At 41.1% G+C, this 23,303-nt stretch overlaps 3 protein-coding genes across 3 annotated transcripts; all 3 read left to right on the top strand.

The window, feature by feature from the left end:
- Nucleotides 1-5,039: 5,039 nt before the first annotated feature.
- Nucleotides 5,040-6,002, top strand: LOC310830558 (olfactory receptor 6B1-like; the record flags this gene model as incomplete). Its single annotated transcript, XM_083710339.1, has 1 exon — nucleotides 5,040-6,002. One exon carries the CDS (start codon nucleotides 5,040-5,042, stop codon nucleotides 6,000-6,002), a length of 963 nt encoding a protein of 320 aa, XP_083566465.1.
- Nucleotides 6,003-10,472: 4,470 nt separating this feature from the next.
- Nucleotides 10,473-11,462, top strand: LOC310829600 (olfactory receptor 6B1-like; the record flags this gene model as incomplete). Its single annotated transcript, XM_083708302.1, has 1 exon — nucleotides 10,473-11,462. One exon carries the CDS (start codon nucleotides 10,473-10,475, stop codon nucleotides 11,460-11,462), a length of 990 nt encoding a protein of 329 aa, XP_083564428.1.
- A 7,659-nt stretch (nucleotides 11,463-19,121) lies between these two features.
- On the top strand, nucleotides 19,122-20,075 carry LOC310830557 (olfactory receptor 2AP1-like; the record flags this gene model as incomplete). Its single annotated transcript, XM_083710338.1, has 1 exon — nucleotides 19,122-20,075. One exon carries the CDS (start codon nucleotides 19,122-19,124, stop codon nucleotides 20,073-20,075), a length of 954 nt encoding a protein of 317 aa, XP_083566464.1.
- Between the last annotated feature and the right edge of the window lie 3,228 nt (nucleotides 20,076-23,303).

Here is a 23,303-nt window from a genome sequence, read left to right as displayed (position 1 = left end):
AGTGGACCCATAATCACCTTTCTTCTAACTTGCAGGGTTGTTGTTTGTTCGTTGAGGAACATTCAGTAATGCGTCACATCCCCAATCTGCAGGCTGAAATGGTAAAGCTTACTGTACCATCTCAGTCTTCCATATTATTATTATTATTATTATTATTATTATTATTATATTTGCAGATTCATAGGCCCCCTTTATTTATTTTTTTAAATGCAGAATAATTAAAAGAGCATTACACAGAGAGAGAGAGAAATAGTAGGGGCTGCTGCCCATGATCACTCTACCAGCCAATCCCTTTGCCAATCCTCCTCCCTGCTAACCTAGTGAAGCCCCTCCCCCAATTTACACCTGGCAAAACACCTTCCCTTTACACCTCACCAATCTCTATCCCTATCCCCTCTCCAATCCTTTTCTCTGCCCTTCACAGCTCATTACAACAATCTCCCACTTTTAAAGAAGGGAGGAGGAACTTCAGACAGCAGTTTTCTAAAACTCTCTTTTAAGTGCCTCCCCCCCCTCCGGTTAAACCTTGATGCAGCCATTTTTGAGGTGAGGGAAGTGTTTCACTGAACAGTTTACTCTTTGGCAGCTGCATGAACTGCAACGTGACAGAAGCCTTACCTTTTTTTATAAATATAGGGAGATATATATATTCAGTAGACCTTGTTCCTGTGGCCAGTGGCAGAGACAAGAATTTTCCTCCCCTCACTTCGACAAAGGACACTTGACTTCTAGGTATTCTTTTAGGAAGAGAGGAGGAAAGCAAACTCCTTACAGTTGCTCATTCACTGGCCCATAATTGGAGCCATGCTGGTCTTTGCAAATTGTGTTCTTCCAAGGACTGGGGAATAAGTCTGCTTCCAAATTCTACTGCATGCTTAGATTAGGCCTCATGGATACTCTTAAACTGCAAGCTACAAGCATCATTTGCTCCAGAGAAGATACACTGGGATTAACAGAACCACCTTGGAGAAACACCTCAACAGACAATATTTCTCTACTCATTGCTCTCTTTCTCATCTACATAAGTGAAATAAACAATATATTGTGATTCTGAGAGGGTGTCCTTTGCAGTTTTCTGGACAAGATGACATCAGAGTTTATTTGTCCAAGTTATTGAATTATACCATCCCACCCTTCTAGATCTCCTACTTCCTTTTTCCTTTTGTTTTGCTTCAGATCATGAATCTGATGGAGTGAATGCTGTTATTTGGCACAACCTTAGCTTTGTAGCAATCCCTTTCCAGCAAATGTAGTCTGGAACAAATGGCAATGTGCTCAGATGTGTATCTATGACCTCAGGGGAATTTCAGGATTTAGCCCATGGAATTGTATGAGAGAACTCATGCAGCAGATAGACTCTCCCACTGACCTCCATTCCTCAGCACCATGCAGAGGAACTTCTCAATATATATCTTTCTCATTAAGGTTTAATGGATAAACAAAAGACATAGATGAGAGGGGGAGCCTGGAGTTGTAGTCCATCCGATCGAACCACCTTCTCAATGAAGGGAATCCAGAGCTAGAGTATCACTAGCAAATTGTTGTACAGACTATTAGAAGATCCCTATTGCTTGAGATCTCTCCCTTTCCTGTGGCAGTTCTTTTCATTGTTGTACTGTCCTATCCTCTGGTAGGCAGCAGAGACCAAATATTTTCAATCTACTATGGGAAGGAAGAGAATTTTCATGTGGTAATGAAATAAGAGATAATAAAACAAGTCTGGGCTGGTTCAGAAACATACATAGAATCTCATATCACACATACATATCACACATTGTGTATCCCTTCTGGTGGAGCAGCTTCTTACCAGTATTGTTTTAAGGGGGGGAAATGGGGTGGCATAGGATGTTGTGCTGAATTCATTGGAGAGCTATAAATGCATTCATTCATTCATTCAGTCAGTCAGTCAGTCAGTCTAGCTGAAGTCTTTCCAAAGGTAAAATACATTAAATAGAATAAAAACAAAATAAAAAAAACATTATACAGTTAAAATAATTATTAAAACCAGACATTCTGACTGATAGAGTGTGCTCCCCTGAAGAATTGCCATATCCCCCTTTAAAAACATCCAAGCCAGTGTCCATCACTACTGCCTCTTGAATCCTAATTCTACACTGTGTGAAATGTTGTTGTTTTCCTTGTTGCAGTAGCAGTAATTAGATTTCTTAACCAGCCCCACACCATAACGTCCCAAGACTATTTACAACAATATAAAAATGTCAAGAGTTTAAACAATTATACTTGTGTGCTGAGTCTATTGCCATCAGTTCTACTTTGTGACCTCATGAACTAGGTTGGGGTTTATTTTAGCTCTTATTTAGACTTCCAACTTTTATTCTTTTTACCCACTGACATGTTTTCATTGGATAATTTCATGTGTCTTATCTGTAATACTTCATTCCAATTTATAGAGGGGAAGAGGCAAGGAAGCTTTGCTACCAATTTTAGAAGAAAGATGTTCATTCCATCACAAGGTCCCCTTTGTCCTTATATTGCATGCCCAGCTGCATAGTCCCCACCCCCCACCTGGCACACCTAACTCCTAGGGGGGTAAATGAATGGACACAACAACTGTCTAGGATTTAAAATGGCCACAACTTTATTGATTTCAGATGTAAGAAGCCTTGGCACAGGCATTGGGCATATATCCCACTCATCCACCTGTTGGGGAACTGAGGGATGACAGGGTCTATTTGAGGCTGGGTCAATTGCAAAACGCAGATTTATGCAGATGGCCCCCCAAACGCTGAGGGAAACTCTATGGACCACTGGCCCTAAGCAACTGGCTCTTTGGACAGAGACTTCCCTCCAAACCCCTCTAACCAGTTACCCTGTTATCGCCCCACAGAGACCGAGGAGGGGGGGGGGGTGAATCACCACTCCACCACCCCACAATTGGATGAAAACTATAGGATTCTGCCCAAGGCCTAAAACACCAACTTGTGACTAGTGCTGAAGGAAAGGCGAAACTTGCAGCGCAGGGAAAATTCCTTGTTGGCCCCAAATATAGCAACCGTCATAAGACCAAAGCAGAGCCCTCCGAGCTGTAAGGGAAAATGGTTAAAGCAGCAAGAATTAATGTGAGGAGGGAAAGGGTGGGTGACATGCCTGACCGACTGGATGAAGAGCACAGTGTCAGCTGGGATATATATCTGTGGGGCAGACCTGCGTGAAGCCTGCCCAACTCAGGTCCGCTCACCAAACCATGTCCCCCCCTCCAGGCCACCGCAGATTGGCCCAATTTGAAAACCGGGTTTGGTGGGAGCCTTTGTGGTGGCCAAGGAGAATGTGCACAGTGTCCACTGTGCAGTGTGTTCACATCGGAAGTGCTGCATCGGGCTGCAAACTTCACTCACCGGCAAAGCTCATTATCTGAAACAAGTGTTTGCTAAAGACTTAACCTGGAACTCCCTGTTGCAGTTTTGCCCAGAGAATTTACATCATCTCAGAGGAAAAAATAAAGAACTGCAAGATGTACCGTAGTTAGAGAAAATAGGCTAGAATGTCTTGGACAGACCTTTATTATAGTCATGTTTTGTTTGAGGAAAGAAATGGAAAAGTACCATAGTATCTATATCTCGGTGTCCTGCTACTTTGAAAGAAGAGGTCAAAGCACTGGTGGGGAGAGCATGTTTGGAGTTACAAAGGTCTGTGTGTGTTAGAGTGAAACAAGGGGGCAGTTCTAGGGAGATTACAAAATCATCAGATGGAGTGATGATGTCTGTCAGGACCTGCTGCAAATATTCTACTGATTTTATAGCACGGTGATGGAGCTCTGGCGATATTTTAGCAGGAATGATAAGGAGGAGATCCTTTATGGAACTAAAATAATTGAAAATATGTTCTAAGGGAATGGGACATTGGGTAAACCAGTTGAAATAAAGGACCTATGATAGTCCTCTGTCAGTCATGTCAATTAATTAGAACTAGCATTGGCTATAAATCATGTATGCAGACTTTCCAATATTCAGTCCCCAAGTAATAGGACTTCAAGTGATACAGCAGAGAAAGGTTTTATTCCTGAGGTCCTCAAGAGCTTAAGTCCTCAATCAGAATGGACTGGGCTGATCAGTGGTCTAAAGCAACTTGTTATTAGTTTTCTTGTGATGTAATATGTTTTAGGTGTCCAAGGCTGTGATCTGGAATATGTCAAAGCTTTCTCACCTTATGCTTGTTTGGTTTTGCTCATGAACTAGTCTCATGAAACTTGTGGTAGTTGCTGATATTTCTTGGGGTTTATTTGAACCTTACATAGTAGAGCTTCTTTCCATAGCTCAATATTCCACCAGATAGTATACCTCAATAAAGTTGTAAACTTCTGGAAGCAAATGAACAAAGACATATTGTCAGGAGGCTCAGTTCTCACCACCCTGAAATAAAGGTAAACATTTCTATATATTAATGGTCAGAGATGTTGCCAAGATCTGTAATCTGCCGAATATTCATTTCAGTTTTCAGTTTTCAATGTGAACATGGCAGGATTGTAGGAATTGTAGGTTGGGGAGCTGATAGTCAAATATTCCCCAAGCTGCTAGGAACTACATCTGTACTATGAACTTTGACTTGATTTGTGACACTTTTGCAAAAAGCTTCACCACAACTGCCTTACATGTGTGTATTAACATAACCAAATGCTATCATGTATTTCCATATATGCTAATTCTTCCCCCATTTTAAAAAAAACAAAGATAAAACAACTATATGCAATCAGAGAATAGTCTACAACAATTCTGACAATTCTCTCTCTCTCTCTCTCTCTCTCTTCCTCCCTCCCTCCCTCCCTCCCTCCCTCCCTCCCTCTGCATTTTTCTGTGTCAAGGTTTTATGTTAAAATTCAGCTCATCTGTTTCTGAAAATAAACTGAACAGAACTCTTTACAGTCAAATGAATGTAAATTAAAATTTTGGACCACTTAAGCATTTTAACAAAGTATTTTGCAGATAGGAAGATTATATATTTATAAATAGGTGGCACTCATATAACATTGTCAATTGTGGTTTCTGTTTCAATAAGTATTTAGTTGGTGGATGGAATAATTCATGGCAAAAGAAGAAATAGTAAATAAAACCGTGGTGACAGAATTTATCCTCTTAGGATTCAAGGTGCTTCCTGAATGGCAGGCTCTCCTCCTTGTTATATTTTTAGCAATCTACATAGTGACAATGTTTGGAAATATCCTTATAACTGCAATGGTCCTAACCAATAATCATCTTCACAAGCCTATGTACTTTTTCCTGGGAAATTTGTCTATTTTAGAGATTTGCTACACCTCAACAATCGTCCCTAGAACATTGGTAAGTTTTATGAGTGGCTATCATGGGATTTCTTTTAGCGGGTGTTTCCTCCAGTTCTATTTCTTTGGTTCTTTTGCTTGCACTGAGTGTTATCTCTTATCAGTGATGTCTTATGACAGATATGTAGCAATATGTAAACCACTGCATTATGTGGCTATCATGAAGAGTAAGTTATGTGTTCAACTATCCTTTGCTCCTTGGATACTCGGTGCTGTGCTTACTGCATGTACAACCTTCCTTGCATCTCAGCTGAAATTTTGTGGCCCCAATGTAATTGACCATTTCTTTTGTGATTACACACCATTGTTAACGCTCTCCTGTAGTGAAACTCAACAGGCAGAAGCACTGATGTCAGTCTTGGGATCAGCATGCATCATGCCACCATTGATCCTGACCTTTACTTCCTACATTTGCATAATCTGTACCATTTTGAAAATCCCTTCAAACAGTGGCAAGAAGAAAGCATTTTCTACCTGCTCCTCTCATCTTATTGTAGTCACCATTTTTTATGGGACCCTAACTATGGTGTACATGTTACCAAACACTGACGCACTGAGGGATCTGAATAAAATCTTTGCTGTTTTCTATACCATCCTGATTCCCATGTTCAATCCCTTCATCTACAGCCTGAGGAACAGAGAGTTTAAGGACACTGTTAGAGAAGTCTTCAGAAAACTTGTACCTATGAGAAGAATTCAAGGAATCTAAATGCAGTAGAACGAAATGCTTCTAGAAACACTTTTGAGTATGTAATTTGTGACTTGTAATTTAAATGAAGGTGGCAATATAATTACAGAAACAAATGGAATTGATTTATTTTTTTAAAGAATGTCCTTATATTAGCATAGAATCATAGTTGGAAGGGACCACAAGAGTCAGATACTCCAATCCCTTGCAATGCAGGAATCTTATGCCCAGCCTGGGGCATGAACACATGACCTGAGATTGAGAGTTTCATGCCGTACCAGCTGAGCTATATGACACTTAGAAGGGTGGAAGGATTTTTAAAAAGTAGTAGCATTGTACCCTTATAAAACAGATGCAAAAAACACTCAGTGACCCATAAAATTCTATGCAGAATGGCTGCATTTGCTCATTCGACTCCATTGCAGAGATATTCACATATTTAGCAGTTTTGTAGAGAGATGTTGATGGACACAGTTTCACTTTCAGATGGCTCTTTGCATGCAATAGCTGAAATCAGCTTCGAGTATTGCATTTGAATTATCAAGTTCCCTGCATATATTTCATTAGATATTGATTCAGTTGACTACTGGGACAGCAAAACAGAAGAGAATGAACTGTAGGAAGAAGGAGAGGGTTAATAAAGCCAGTGTCACAGAAATTTAACCCCCTGGGGTTTCAGGCTCTGTCTGAAAGGCAGACTCTCAATTTTGTTATGTTTTGGAAGCCTGCATGGCTGGCTACAGAGCCTAGAAACCATTAGCATGTAGAATCCTTGGGCAGCTTCCAGTGTCCCCATCATTTAAAACAATAAATCTTAACTAAAAGCTGGAGGGTTTGATTAATTAATTCAAAGTGTTGGTGCTGACCTTTAAAGCCCTAAATGGCCTTGGTCCAGTATACCTGAAGGAGCATCTCCACCTCCATCATTCTACCCGGACACTGAGGTCCAGTGCCGAGGGCCTTCTGGGGGCTCCCTCACTGCGAGAAGCCAAGTTACAGGGAACCAGGCAGAGGGCCTTCTCTGCCACGCGCCCTGTGGAATGCCCTCCCACCAGATGTCAAAGAGAACAACAACTACCAGACTTTTAGAAGATATCTGAAGGAGCCCTGTTTAGGGAAGCTTTTAATGTTTGATGGACTACTGCATTTTAATATTTTGTTGGAAGCCACCCAGAGTGGCTGAGGTAATCCAGCCAGATGGGTGGGGTATAAATAATAAATTATTATTATTATTATTATTATTATTATTATTATTATTATTATTCCGTCATCATCTCCATCTTGTTACAAGCAGTTCAAGTAATTAACTGATGACCCTCAAAGTATGTGTGAGGGAATAAGGTGTGGAAGAGGTATGAAACTATGTACCTCAGGCACATTGCCAACATCCCCATTCCTGCTGATTCTACCTTGGCCATCCCATGTTGAACAGGAAATTCTGAAGGGAGATTCTTCAAGCATTTGGGTGAACACACCAAGAGCAGCAAAGAGCACTGTCTGCACAGGATTCTCTTCAGAGGATTGTATGAATACTACTACTACTACTACTTCTACTACTACTACTAATGAATTTTATTTATACCCTGACCTCCCCAGCCAAGGCCAGGATCAGGGCAGCTAACACCAAATATATAATACATTAAAAACACAAAATCAAACAATTGATTAAAACACAGCTCAAAATCACAGTAAAATCAGAATAAAATTAAGTGGCCATCCCACAAATCACAGCCATGAAGGTCGGAATATTAAATATTTGCCAGGCCCGGTCACCCGGGGTGGTCCCACATGGGCCAATAGAAAGGGCCAAGAGGGTCAATTACATACAGGGTTTCATGGAAAGAAGGGGGTCAGACTGGGCCCGGACCAAAGGCCTGGTGGAACAGCTCCATCTTGCAGGCCCTGCGGAAAGATGTCAAATCCCCCTTCAACTCAATGCATGGAGATTGTGGTGGAATCATTGGGGACATTGCTGGCATGCACAGTCCTGTGACTCTACTACAGTTTATTCCCCCATATGCCAGGCCAAGATCAGATCCCAGTTTGCTTGCCTGAATACCGCAAGCTTCTCAGAGCCCAGAGAACCCGGGGGCAAATGAGATCCCAAGTACCTGAAGACATACTTCACTAGATTCCAGTGACTGCCTTGGAAGGATGCTTCTAAGGCGTCCCATATCACCAATGCTAGAAGATTCCCCGTCTAAGTTAGAGTAGAAGGCTGAACTGACCCAACCCCAGAGAGCAGAAATGCCTGGAAATTCAGGCTCATGTGGCCACTTTGTAACAAATGCATACCCCAAAGCCCAGTGCTTGCAGCTACTACTGAGTGTGGTCTGAGAAATCAGTTTATGTAAGCCCTCAATTCAGATGTCATAGCTGCTAGAAAAGTGTAGGTATTTTAGTTTCCAGAAGCTGGTAGCCTAATCTTCCCTATCTCTTGGCCGATCTCCTGTTTGTCATAAGCTCTGTTTGCCAGAAAAACAACAACCTTAATTTTGGACAGCTTTATTGTGCTTTGACCTTGGCTTCACCTAGATACTTTTTTTTGGACTCAGCTTCTTCCGGACAGGTGATTTGAATCACAGCCTGTGGTTGACCTTGTTGTATGGAATTGCTCCAATGAATGTTTCAAGAACTGATATTTAAACTTGTTGGAACAGGGCACTCTGTGTTCTTTTGGGGGTTGCACATTGCTATAGTAGTTAGTACGGTGGCCAATAATTCCAAGAAAGGAGGTGCTCAATGAAGGTAGTCTCTCAAGAGAGCTGATGGGACTGGCCCTGCTTTCTATCTCTCCCTTTGTGTTAGCTATATTATTTTAAGGGTTTTTTTCTGCCACATTTCCTGTATTTTTTTGTGGGGGAGGTGTTCATTTTTGTAATTTGTTGTCTAACTGCCTGCAATGCAAGAATCTTTCACCCAATGTGGGGCTTGAACCCACGGCTCTGAGATTAAGAGTTTTAGGCCCTACTGACTGAGCTATCCCTTCCCAATAAATGGTACACTACCTTTCTCATTCAGGTTTGCATGCAATTAATGTTGGATAAACAAAAGATATTCGGATATGGAGTGGGTCATAGAATCAAAGAGGCTGACCAATCCGAGCACCTGCTCAGTTAAATGCTGCTCACATCTCCAGCATTCCCTACAGATGCTGCAATCTTTCAAATTGACATTTCCTCTTTGGGGAATTTCATGTGTGTTTACCATAATGCTTATTTCCGTTCTATAGAGGGGAGGAGGGAGGGAGGTGGAGGACATAAAATGCATCCCACTGAAAGGTCCCCTTTGCCCTTTTGTTATGCGAAATCAGCATCGGCTTGGAACTCCCTGTGGCTGAATTGCCCAGAGAACTTACATTGTGTTAGAGAAAATATAAAACATCGCATGATGTAATCAAACTAAATAGACCGGAATGCTGTGCACAAACCTGTATTGTAGTCAGATGTTTTGTTTGAGGAAATGGAGAAGTACCATAGAATCTATATCCAGCTATTCTGATACTTTGAAAGAAGAGGTCAAAGCAGTGATTGGGAGAGCATGTTTCAAGGTAAAAAGGCCTCTGCAAATGTATGCAAAAGATGGGAGTATTTTCAGGTGTGTGTATGTCATAATCAGATGGAGTGTTGACCTCTCTCAGGACCTGCTGCACAATTTGTTTTGATTTCGTAGCACAGTGATGGGTCTAGCAGGAGTGATGGTGAGGAGATATTTTATAGAACTGGTTAGATAAATATGTTCTGTGGGTCCTCATTCACTATGAGGCAAGGGATATAGGGCTGCATCCAACTGCATTCTACTCAGAGTATGCTCATTGTAATTAAGAATCTGACTTACTCTTGGCCTTATGTTTGTGTATCAACATAACCAGTCTCTCTCTCCATCTCTCTCATACGTGTGTGTGGTTCTCTATGGCTCTTAAGATTTTAGGTTCAGATCATTTGTATCTGGGACTAGACAGGGGGAGGGGAGGAGGAACTATTTCCAGTAAGATGATATGAATTAGTAATATCAACCAAAATGATGATTTCAGGAGCTCTTCACAGTCCTTTGGCTAAAATAAAATGGAGATTATATAGGGTGTTGGCCTTCTAATGTCATCAGATGTAAGTGCTAGAAAGAAGTGAACTCAGCAACATAAAATATATTCTGAGTGATAGAATATATTTTCTGCCAGTGGCAGTTTATGTTTCCCATCTCTTCTGACATAAGCTTTGATTTTGTTCAACATCATCATTCATTTTACATTATCTTAGTCTCCATATTTTTTAAAGGAATTATTAATCCAGGCTGCAGAGATAGAATATTTATAATAATTTGATTAGTTTTCATAGCTACATCACTAAGAAATTATACACCATGTGACTTATCTAGAGGGTGTTGGTTGATAGATAGATAGATATATTCTATTCTATTTATGGAGTTAAGCAGATGGCACTCACAAAATGTTTATATCTGTGCTTTCTGTTCCAGTACTTATTTAGTCTCAGAATGGAACAATTTGTGACAAAAAAAGAAAGGGATAATGAAACAGTGGTCACAGAATTTATCCTTCTAGGATTCAAGACGCTTCCTGAACTGCAGACTCCACTCTTTGTTATATTTTTAGCAATCTACATGGTGACAGTTGCTGGAAACATTCTTATAGCCACAGCAGTCCTCGCTGATCATCATCTTCACAAGCCCATGTACTTCTTCCTGGGGAACCTGTCTATTTTAGAGATCTGCTACACCTCAACAACCCTTCCAAAACTTTTGGCTAGCTTGTTGAGTGACTATCATGGGATTTCTTTTAGTGAGTGTTTCCTCCAGTTCTATTTCTTTGGCTGTTTTGCTTGCACTGAGTGTTACCTCTTATCTGTGATGTCATATGACAGGTATGTAGCCATATGTAAACCATTACATTATGTAACCCTCATGAACAGAAGACTATGTGTTCAGTTATCAGTTGCTCCTTGGATTATTGGGGCTGTACTTACTGCAATTACGGCATTCTGTGCATCACATCTGAATTTCTGTGGCCCCAATGAAATTGACCATTTCTTTTGTGATTATACTCCATTGTTAATGCTCTCCTGTGGTGAAACCAAGCAGGCAGAAATGTTGATGACAGTGGTGGGATTCACAGGCATCATGCCACCATTGATACTGACCTTGACCTCCTACACTTGCATTATCAACACCATTTTGAAAATCCCTTCAAACAGTGGCAGGAAGAAAGCTTTTTCTACCTGCTCCTCTCATCTTATTGTAGTCACCATTTTCTATGGTACCCTTCTCATAGTGTATATGTTACCAAACACCGACACACTGAGGGATCTGAACAAAATCTTTTCTCTTTGCTACGCCATCCTGACTCCCATGTTCAATCCCTTCATCTACAGCCTGAGGAACAGAGACTTCAAGCAAGCGCTTACAAAAGCCTTCAGAAAATTTGTGTCTGAGAGAACAATGGAAGGAAACCAAATGCAGCAAAACTAAATGCTTCTGTAACTGAGGAGACAAACTGAAAACAATAGAAGCACTTTGGAGTAAGTGATTTGTGACTTGTAATTTCAAAAATCCACCAGTGAAATTAGTGAAACTAACAACACTGATTGCTTTTTTAAAAGATGCAGAGCATATACATGTATAATGTCACTCAGAAGAGTGGAGACATTTCCAAAACCTAGTATTCCACCCTTTGTAGTCTGCTGGGACTACAGAACTGAATAAAATGAACCATAGGAAGGAGAAATGGGGTTAATCCAACAACTGTGACAGAAATTTAACCTCCTTGGGTTTAAGGTTCCACCTGAAATGCAGGGCTTAGATTTTGTTGTGATTCTGGAAGCCTGCATACCTAAAAATGGCAAGGCACCATTAACACATGTCATCTTCTGACAACTGTTGAATTCGTCATGCCAGACAGGTCCCACAACTTTTGACTGTCTGGGGCTGCAGATTTTATCTCCCCACCCTGCCATGAACTGGCATTGAATTATCTTACAATGACCCATCATATTGTTGCATTGGGGGAGAAATGTGCCGTTAAAGGGTGCCCTAAATAGAGATGTATCAGTCTGTTTTCATCCTGTGTCAGTTTTGCATGTGCTCGTTCATAAATCTGATCCAGCATGCCACCATTTATTTGCTTGTTTTCAAATCCATATACTATTTATTGCTGACACTCAAGAATTTGTCAAATTACCATTCTTGAAAAAATAGCTCAGAAATTGGGTCCTCCCTCAAAGAGGGAATGTATCGCGGTGAGACCTGGAAAACTGACACCCTGTGTTGTGGGTGGGTACGATTGGTCAGCCACAACACCCAATTGGTAGGTCCCTCATTGCTGGGTGCAATCTGGCCAATGGGATGCAGTCCAAACAGTTTGAGGGACCTATTTATACCCATGCACATGACCCAGAGCTTCCTCTTTCGGCGTGTGCATTGGGAACACCCACCCACCTCTCCCTACTTTTAGGACTTTGCACTTGACCTTGCTATGCCATCGTGTGTTGTCTGTCTTTGGGACAGGGGCATGGCAGGAATTTCCCCCACTTGGCTGATTGGCTGTTGCCATTTGGGTTTCGCCTACTGTGTAGCAAATCATCAAACTTGTAAGGTTGTGGATAGGCTCTGGTTCAGGTGATAGGGATGGGAGAACGCTCTCGCCATCCCTATGTGAAGGATATTCCATTAAAGGAATCCAAGGACTCAATGGTTTGGTCAAAACCTGAGAGGGGGTTGTGCCCATGCCTGAGTCCAGGGGGGCATTTGGGTGGCGGAGTTGGCCATTCCCAGCTTTCCTCTTATCCAGGTGTTCCCTCTTGGCTGACCTATGCTGGGACCCTGGGTCAGCGCTACCTGTATGGCAGGGAGCTAGTTGAACCAGAGCCTATGCAACCAGTCACTTTCTGTAATCAATAAAGTTGTGGCCTACATTCTGCCAAAAACCAAAGCCAACATTTGAGTAAAGTGTAAATTTATTTAGGGGGGAGGTATCTGGGTCTGAACACGCAAACTAAAATATCTAAAAGGCAGAGCTTGAAGGACTCCCCACCCCTATTTTGTGTCTTCATTTTATTTCTTATAAAAATAATGAGGAACATGGTCACTCAGTGCCATCATTGTATGCAAATGTCTGGCTCTTTTAAGACTACATAAAATATTTATTATTAATAATGATGGAACTAACAGGTGAAGTATATATTTATTTTTTATAAACCTTTATTATTTGTAAAGGGGATCCTTGTATGAATTAATACTTGATTATCTCTTTGGAACGACAATACATCTTTGTACTTTTGTCGTTCCAGGCTCTGATGCTTTATGGTTTAAATTTCTTATTCTTTATCTTCTTACTTGTTGTTGTGTTTGCAATTTTTTTGTTCACAGATCAATAAAATATTTTAAAAGATAGAAGGAAAAGAATCCTCTCTACAGCAAAGGGCACTGACTTTACAGGGTTCCCAGTTGCAGTGAATACTCTCTTTCAGATCTTTTGCCTCAATGAATGAAGACTGGGGTGGAGCCAATGAGGACATAGCTGGCAAATGCAGTCCTGTGACACCACCACAATTTATTCGCCCATCTCTATGGGAAGATTGGCATGAAAATTCATTTGCCTAAATTATTGCAGCATATAATCCCACTCTTCAGGGTCTTCTGTTTCAAACATTTTTTATTATTTTAGATCAGGAATGCCAACTTGATAAAAAAAAATGGGGGGGGGGGCAGGTATGCCCTGCCTTACATAATCAATCACATGATACAGCACACGCTCACCATTCGAATGGCAATGGCCATCAACTTGGGAGGGGCTGCCCCCATATATTTTATTGGGGAGGTGAAAGCCCCTCAGCCCCTTGGAGTTGGCTCCTATGTTTGAGATAAAGCACCCAACAGAGGAGATGCTACTATTTGGCACAACCTTAGACTTGCAGTAAATGGGGGGGGGGTTGAGGGGAATTCATGGGGTTGGAGCCTTAATATGTGCACCCTTAGCCTCAGAGGAATTCCAGGTGTCAATCTGATATCTGAGAGCTCATACAATAGATAAACTCACCCACCCAGCTTCATTCCCCATCCCTAGCAAAGTGCCTTCTCAAGAAGAAGAAGAGGAGTTTGGATTTGATATCCCGCTTTATCACTCCCTTTAAAGAGTCTCAAAGTGGCTAACATTCTCCTTTCCCTTCCTCCCCCACAACAAACACTCTGTGAGGTGAGTGGGGCTGAGAGACTTCAAAGAAGTGTGACTAGCCCAAGGTCAGCCAGCAGCTGCATGTGGAGGAGCGAAGACACGAACCCGGTTCACCAGATTATGAGTCTACCGCTCTTAACCACTACACCACACTGGCTCTCGCCAGTAGATAATAGATGGCACACTAGTTTTCCCATTAAGATTTACATGTACTGTAATTAGTGTTGGATAAAAAAAAGAGAGATACTCTGAGATGTCTGGGGTCATGGAATGAGAGAGTTGTATGAGACCTTTGGACCTGCCAGTCCAAGTGATGGCTCAGTGAAGGAAATTCAGAGCTACAAAATTATGGGCTGTTTCAGGAAACACATATATCACTATTGTAATTGTTGTTGTCCAAAGGAGGGTACAGCTCTTTGGGGGGGGGGAGTGTGTGATTCCATGTAAGGGCATCAAAGAACTCATACAACAGATAGACTCCCAGCTCCATTCCGCACTCCCTTGCAGAGCAACTTCTCCAGAGATGTCACACTAGATTTCTCTTTAGGATTTAGACATAATCAGTGTTGGATTCTGAAAGGTGCATTTTGTGGCTTGTGAGTGCAGCAGAAATAATTTAGACAGGCACCAGTGTTGGGTGGAAATCAAGCCAGATTTCTGAGGAGGAATCACGGCTCATTAGAAATCTCCTCCTGAGACTCCATTGACAAACATAATTAGGTGGTGATTAATGATAACCATTAGCTATCATATTATCTCTGAGGAACAGAGATAACAGGGATTAACTTCCAGTGCTGTGGAAGGGCTGCTCTCTCACTTTGGGACTGAGAAACCTTCAAGGAAGCTGTTTGGGTGAGTGACTGGGAAGAGGAAGTACTGCAATCTTGTCCAAACCCCACTTAATAGCCCTAGGAGGGTCAGTCCTTGGGCAAAGATTGACTAAACCTCCCTTTCTTCAACTACTTCTGAAACTGCTATAAATTATGACCAAGGTTTTCTGTCTGCTGGTTAAACGGCTCATCTGAAAGAAGTCCTGACTGCTGGACTTAAGAGGAGATGACACTAGAGGACTGAAAAGAAAATAGAACAAAAAGCATTATTTAAATATACGTACCTACGAAAGTTTCTAAACAGCTAAGAGGAGCTCTGAGTTGTTTTGATTTTATTTCACTTTATTTTTGATCCTCCACCTCACTGGTGAATCTGCTGATTGTAATGTGAAACTACATGGCCATGCTGCTGTGGGAAAAGAATGCTAGGAATGTACTTTTGATAAGCAAGGACTGTGTGGATCTCAAAGAAAGCACTCAGTATGGTGAGAATACTGAAAAACATCCCACTGACTGCAGAGATGCAAAAAAATGGTGAATAAAAATGTACTGGACAAGCTGAGGCTGGAGAAGTTACAGAGTACCTGGGAAAAAATGCTGATGGAGGATTTCCAGAACTGGAGAATGGAATGGTAAAGCAATAGATAATGAAATCGAGAGGACCTCCACAATGTTTCCTGGAGGAGTGAAACAACCCAATGGTGGAGTTATGATGTTGGAGAAGGGGAAGGAAACCATGGGTGGAGACACTAAGAAATATGCTGAGCTGGCAGAAATAGAGTTGAGAAAGAAAGGACTCTGAGTATATTTTGGATTGAACAAGTCAGAGCTTGTTATTATGGAGGTCCCATTATGAATTCTGATTGTGCTGTGCCTGCTGGCAAATGCCTCATCAAAGGCAATAGCTACAGCACCCCCAGCCAGTGCCTGAGCTTTGAGAAAAACACCCATGTGGTTGTTGAGGTGCCAGTAGTCTCGTTTGGAGTAGGCCACCTGGAAAACGCTCTGGAACACCTGATAACCCCACACCCAGTTATCAGAGGATCTCCTGACATGCTTCTTGAGGCTATGTCACCAAGAGAACTTGCCCTTGTCTCGTAACACCATGACCCCCCACCCTGAAGCCGGAACCTTAGAAGAGTGAAAGCATCCACAAAGTTGCTATCAAGGGTACACTTATGCACCTTGCAGGAAAGATGCAAGCTAGGAAGGTCACAGGCATCTTCCACATGTTGTCTTTTAAAAAATATATAAATAATTTTTATTAAAGATTTTCCTCGTTTACAAAAGCACATGCATTGTCTCTTTCTTCATGTTGTTTTTTTCCATCCAACTCTGCCAGACCTGCAGTAGGCCTGCAATTTCCCTGGTAGATGCAGTGCCTCATGTGTCACACATAATTGGGCATATTTTTTCTTCTTCCCCATAATGCTTATCTCCGTTCTATAGAATGGAGGGAGGGAAGTGTGAGAAATTAATACAATCCATTGAAAGGTCCCCTGTGTCCTTTTATTTTCTGAAAGGAACTTTCACTAGAAACTTTGGCAGAACTGCTCAGAGAAGTTACATCTTCACAGGGTAAAAATAAAGAACTGCAAAACATAGTCAGAGAAAGTAGGTTGGAGTACTGTGTACAGACCTTTATTGCAGTCACACATTTTGTTTGAGGAAAGAAATGGAAAAGTACCAAAGGATCTATATCCAGCTGTCCTGATACTTTGAAAGAAGAGGTCAAAGCACTGATGGGGAGCACATCTTTGAAGGTACAAAGGTTTGTGTGTGAGAGGTTGAAAGAGAGGGAGATTTCTAGGGATATTACAAAAGCTGTTTGACAGTGGAGCGGATTCCCTCGGAAGGTGGTAGACTCTCCTTCATTGGAGGTTTTTAAGCAGAGATTAGATGACTATGTATCATGGATGCTTTAGTTGAGATTCCTGCATTGCAGGGGGTTGGACTAGATGACATTCAGGGTCCCTTCCAATTCTACTATGTGATGGAGTGTTGACCTCTATCAGTAGCTGCTGCAAATATTCTGATATTTTATAGCACAGGGGTTAGGAGACCCTTTATGGTACTGGTTAAAAATTGCAAAAATATGGGTACTCGTTCATTATGAGGCAAGGGACAAAGGGTTGTGTTCAACTTAGTTTTACTCAGAGTATACCCATTTTAATTAAGTACCTAAATTGCTTAACCATAGTCATGGCTATTATTTTCAATGTGTCAACTCTGAGTAGAACTATCATCACATGGGAGCCAACTCCTAGGTACAAAGGGGGTCTTTGCCCCCCAAGAGAATATTTAAGAGGGCTGGGTCCCCCAGTGTTGATGGGTGTTGTTATTCAAATGGCGTGCATGCACTGCATCATGTGATTGATTATGCTGGGCGGGGCTTACCTGCCCCCCCAAATATTTTATTCAAGTTGGCACCCCTGTATCATTGGATATAAGTCAGGATTGCAGATTTTCCAAGATTCAGTCTACAGGTGAAAATTTTCAAGTGACAGAGCAGAGACAGTCCCCACCCCCAACCCACTTGAGGTGCTCAAGAGCTACTGACAATTAGACTGGACTGGACTGTTCAGTAGTCTGAAGTAATGTGATATTAGTGTTCCCGTGATGTATTCTGTTTTAGGTGTTCAAGGCTGTGTTCTGTAATGCATAAACATTTTCTCTCCTTTTTTATTTGGTTTTGTGCTTGAACTAGTCTCATAAAACTTGTGGCAGCAGCAGCAGCTGATGTTTCCTGATGTTTATCTAAGCCTCACTTTGTTGTTTACACATTATAGCATATTTCTACTGTGTAATATGCCACTTGGTCTGAAATCCCTATACAGCATACCTGAACGAACTCCCACTGATTTGTGGAAGCAATGGGAGGTAAAGTCTTGGAAAGATACCAACAGTCAGAGATGATACCAAGAAGTTTAATCTGTCAAACTTTCATTTCATTTTTCAGGAGTCAGAGTTTGTAAATACATCAAAACTGTACAAATCTTATGTTGCAACTCCGATGGTCAAAACTTTCTGCCAAGCACTAGGAACTATATTTGTAGTGTGCACTTCGGATTTGATGCATAGCTCTTGCGAAAAAAGGTTTATCTCCACTGCCTTACATGCACGCATTTACATAAGCAAATGCTATCAGGTATGTTCATATTTGACAAATCTCTGTCTCTGTCTCCATATGCATTTCCTCATAGACACTTTCCTTTTTTAAAAAAAATAGCAACCATTGACTAATTTGTGGTCTGTCCTCATTTTGTAAACTTCTTCATATGGCACAACAGCCCTAATAATAGGAAACAGTGAAAGATAAATCTGTCTCTCCACACCCCCTGTGTGCATATTTCTTTGTGTGTGTTAAGGTTGTAGGAATTAAGCCAATTTCACTGGTATAAGAAGAGCGAATAAAGAAATAATATAGAGGGTATTGCTAAGTTGGCTTTTCAATAAAATTGAATGAAGGTTATATAGAGTGTTGACCTTCTGGTGTCATCAGGCATAAAAGCTAGAAATAAACGAACTACAAAAGCACGTAATGTGTTCAGAGTGATGTTGCCAATTTCTGTTTATGTTCCCCACTTCTGCTCACATACATTTTGATTATGTTCAACAACACGGCCATTTTTATCGGTCTATCTGGTATCTTATATTATTATCATTATTTTGACCCAACATAGAGAAGCAAAATATTTATAATAATGGCTCAGTTCAGCTCTCATAACTTCATCAGAGAGAATTGTTACACAATGTTATTTATCTAAACACTGTGGGTAGATATATATACAGTGGTACCTCAGGTTACATACGCTCAGGTTACAGACGCTTCAGGTTACAGACTCTGCTAACCCAGAAGTACCTCGGGTTAAGAACTTTGCTTCAGGACGAGAACAGAAATTGTGCTCCAGTGGTGCGGCGGCAACAGGAGGCCCCATTAGCTAAAGTGGTACCTCAGGTTAAGAACAGTTTCAGGTTAAGAACGGACCTCCAAAACGAATTAAGTACTTAACCTGAGGTACCACTGTATATAGTATTAAATATATGGATTAGCAGATGACACTCACATCATGTTTACATTTGTCATTTCTGTTTTAGAAAATATATTGTCTCTAGATAGAATAACTCATGACAAAAAGACAAAAGTATAATCAAACGGCAGTGACAGAATTTATCCTCCTGGACTTCAGTTCTCTTCCTGAATGGCAGATTCTTCTCTTTGTTGCATTTTTAGCTATCTACCTGGTGACAGTTGCTGGAAACCTCCTTATAGCTGCAGCAGTCCTAGCCAATCACCATCTTCACAAGCCCATGGACTTTTTCCTGGGGAACTTGTCTGTTTTAGAGACCTGCTACACCTCAACAATCCTCCTTAGGCTTTTGGCTAGCTTGATTAGTGGCTATCATGGGATTTCTTTTAGCGGGTGTTTTCTGCAGTCCTTCTTCTTTGGTTCCTGTGCTTGTGCTGAGTGTTTTCTCTTATCAGTGATGTCTTATGACAGGTATACAGCAATATGTAAACCACTGCATTATGTAACCATCATGAAGAGTAGGTTATGCATTCTCTTATCCTATGCTCCTTGGATACGTAGAGCTGTGCTTGCTACGTTTACAGCATTCCATGCATCTCAGTTTAATTTTTGTGCCCCCAAAGTAATTGACTATTACTTTTGTGATTATGAGCCATTGTTAATGCTCTCCTGTAGCGAAACCCGACAGGCAGAAATGCTGGTGTCAGTCTTGGGATCAGCATGCACCATTGCACCAAAGATACTGACCATCACTTCTTATGTTTGCATCATCAGCACCGTTTTGAAAATCCCTTCAAACAGTGGCAAGAAGAAAGCTTTCTCTACCTGCTCCTCTCATCTTATTGTGGTTACCATTTTCTATGGTACCCTTATCACAGTGTACATATTACCAAAGACTGACACACTGAAGGATCTGTACAAAGTCTTCTCTATTTTCTACACTATCCTGACTCCCATGTTCAATCCCTATATCTACAGCCTGAAGAACAGAGAGTTTAAGGTCATTTTTGGAAAAGTCTTCAGCAAACTTGTACCTATGAGAAGAATTTGAGGAATCTAAGTGCAGTAGACCGCATCTGGGTTGTATCAAATATTATAGCTGACAGCATTCAGCTTAATTGTAGTCCCCAACCCCCAAATGTGCTGTACTAGAGAGAATTCCTCATCCTCATCCCTAGCATTCTTTTGGTAAGGATTTTTGTTGCATCCTATGGGAATAAGCACAAACATTTTGAATTGTCAGTAGCAACATATTTCACATGGGTGTGAGCTACACAGGTACAACAAAATCAAACGCACAATAGACAACAGATAATCTACCATTTTGAATGCTAATTAATAAGAAGTGACAGAAACAGTCCCATTGTTCAGGCTTTCTCATGCCCTGTGGTAGACAGATAAGTAGTTTATTTGCCTGTGCCTCCGTCATCTACAAAAGTAAGAGAAGTTTCTACCCTGGTGCATTACGTGAGTCAGGCTACAGTAACTTTTCATACTTTTGGAGATAACACAGGCAAATAAATCACTTACCTGGCTACCATTGGACACCAGAAAGCCCAAACAATGGTACTGTTGTTTGCATAATTGTAGGTTCAATTCAATTTACTGCACATTAGCAATGAATTTCAACAGAAGCAGTCAGGTGTACGGATGTTATTGTTGATTGTTTCAAGAATGTGGAAGTGGCCAGGCTGTGGCGTCACTGACAGTAATGCAATGAACCACATCCTATACACCGTCAAGTACACCACTGTTGTGGTTAGTGCAGGATACTACATATGAAGTAACTAACATGTGAACTATTGCACTAAAAGTAAAGGAGTTGCAATTCTGCATGTACATACATACATACATACACTCACTCTTGAAGTCAAGATTGTAGCAGGAAAGCACCACTCTTTCATGGCTTATTGCCTCCAGGCACTAAATCCTGAGCCCCTCTAATACTGTACCTTTTGTGGCAAAGTTTTCAGTAGGAAGGATGGAAAGTGCTCAGATTGTGTGCCTATAAAAATGTGATGGTTTACTACTGAACTTGTATGTTGTTGCTTCTTTGCCTGATGTATCAGATGTTGCCTCCTGATTGTTATAGATAAAATGCCAGGTAGATTTTTTTCACAATAAACATTATTTTCTTTCATATTCACTCCCCTCCAATTCCATTTCCCCCCATCAAGATCCATACTACGCTTGCCTTTGACATAATTGCAGATTGCTTCCTTCGCATTCACTTTGCTTGACCCCCTTACAAATATAATATTATATTGTCCATTATTACTTTGTTGCAATTTAATATATGACCTTCTGTTCAGGATACAGATACTTCCAAGCCAGTGAACAAAGTAACCTAAAACTTCATTTTTAAAACAAACCAAGCAGTAAACAATATTAACACATTTAAAAGTTATCAGGATCCTTCCTACAGAAATAGACTATGAGAAAGCTAGGGCTTTCTCCAAATACTACCCCCTCCTACCAGGCCTTTCATTCTCCCATGGAATCCAGAATCTACCCAGAATCCAGGGTAGAACAGGGGTGGGGGCAGGTGGAACAGGTCCTGAGGTGGTTTTCATTTGACATCCCCTCTCCTGGAATCATTCCCACTGCACAGTTGATAGTAGATATTTCATCCCACTTTCCCTTGCCCTGCTTTCGGATAAGGAAACCCACTTATCTTTATCAGCTGTTGTCCAGTTAGATGCACCCTCCAATGTGTCCTCAATATGATATAGATGGAAAAATAGCCATCTGATTACAGCAACCGTGTTACAATCCTATTGTTACACACTACCCCTATCTCTGAGCAATACGAGATTCCAGGGGTTGCAGGAACTTACCCAGGATCAGTGCTTCCTTTTGTAATGAGGAACAGTGAAGACTGTGGTGTTTTTATGATATATGGTATATGATATAGGATATGATATAGGATATAATATATACATATATACAACCTGAGCCTATGATGGAGGGGCTGCCAGCATTAGCACCCCAAAAAGTTCTTGCTTTTCCCATAGCCATAGCTTTGGATTCCAGCAGAAATCAGACATGGCTCCATCTCTCAGCTGCCCAGGCTGCTTCTAATTTATAGCTTCTAGCTCTCACACCTCAACTCTGGCGTTTTGTCTTTCTAACTACCAGAGAATTGAGGGAGAGGGTATATCCATTTGGCCTATGGCACAGAGTCACTTCCTTTGTTACCTTAACAAACCATACTTAGGGGCCATTACCAATTCCAGCAATTGAATCTTTGTTGGGTCCAGGAATTTGAAGGTACTCAGGCATACAGCCTCCCCACCTCCCCCCCCCAACTCACAACACTGTGTATACTTACTAGGAAGTAAGTCCTATTGAAATAGCTGTGATTTACTTTTCAAATAAATTTGCACAGAGTTTTATAGTTAACTCATTGTCCGTATGCGTTTTTGTTTATTAATACTTCAGTTAACTTTTTCATTCTGAATGAAAGAAAATCAATCGTTTGAAAGAAAAATGATTTATTTCTTTTAGATAATGCACACATATACTGTAAAAATGTTGAAACAAGTCCTCTACCTAATTTACAATGCAATTCTCAGGATGCAAACACTGAGTACCTTTAATTGATTGGAGGGGAGAGTAAAGGTAAAAAATGTAAAGGACCCCTGGATGGTTAAATCCAGTTGAATTCAACTATGGGGTGTGGTGCTCATCTCCGCTTTTAGGCTGAGGGAGCCAAGAGAGTGGAGAGTAATATTTTTTTAAAAGATGGAGAGTTTACTGTTGGTAGCGGTGGTGTTTTCTCCTGGCAGTTGCCCATTTGCGGCTGTCATACTCTCCCCCCCCCCCCAGCCATTGGGATAACATGACATCAACACTAGAATAGCATGCTGTAGCGTCATTCTGATGGGCCTCTGGGTAGAAATGGCTGCTAGTTTATATGTATACATGCAATGCACAAAGAACAAGATGCAACCCTGATATACACACACCTTAAAGATATAACTTCAAGGTCAAACTCTATAATCCCCAACTAATTCCCAGAGATAAAAAAGGACAAATAAGAAACTGCAGTTACCTGAAAAGACAGGTACCAGGGAAAAAAGGGGGCTGCCCCTTGTAAATAAGTGCTGATGGAAGAGATGCATGAATACGCACATAGCTCGTCACTCTTCAGAAACTATTGCAAAACTTCTTACCTTATATGTAAAGAAACTACTGCCACTGGAGACATGAAATGACTCAGGTCCTCTGTGCAATCACTTATCTTCCTTGTTCCACAACACCTATCCAGGCCAAGTGG

This window comes from Podarcis gaigeae (assembly GCF_964106915.1).
Source record: "Podarcis gaigeae genome assembly, chromosome: 13".
Classification (NCBI taxonomy): Eukaryota; Metazoa; Chordata; class Lepidosauria; order Squamata; family Lacertidae; genus Podarcis; species Podarcis gaigeae.
This window is presented reverse-complemented; position numbering and strand designations above follow the sequence as displayed.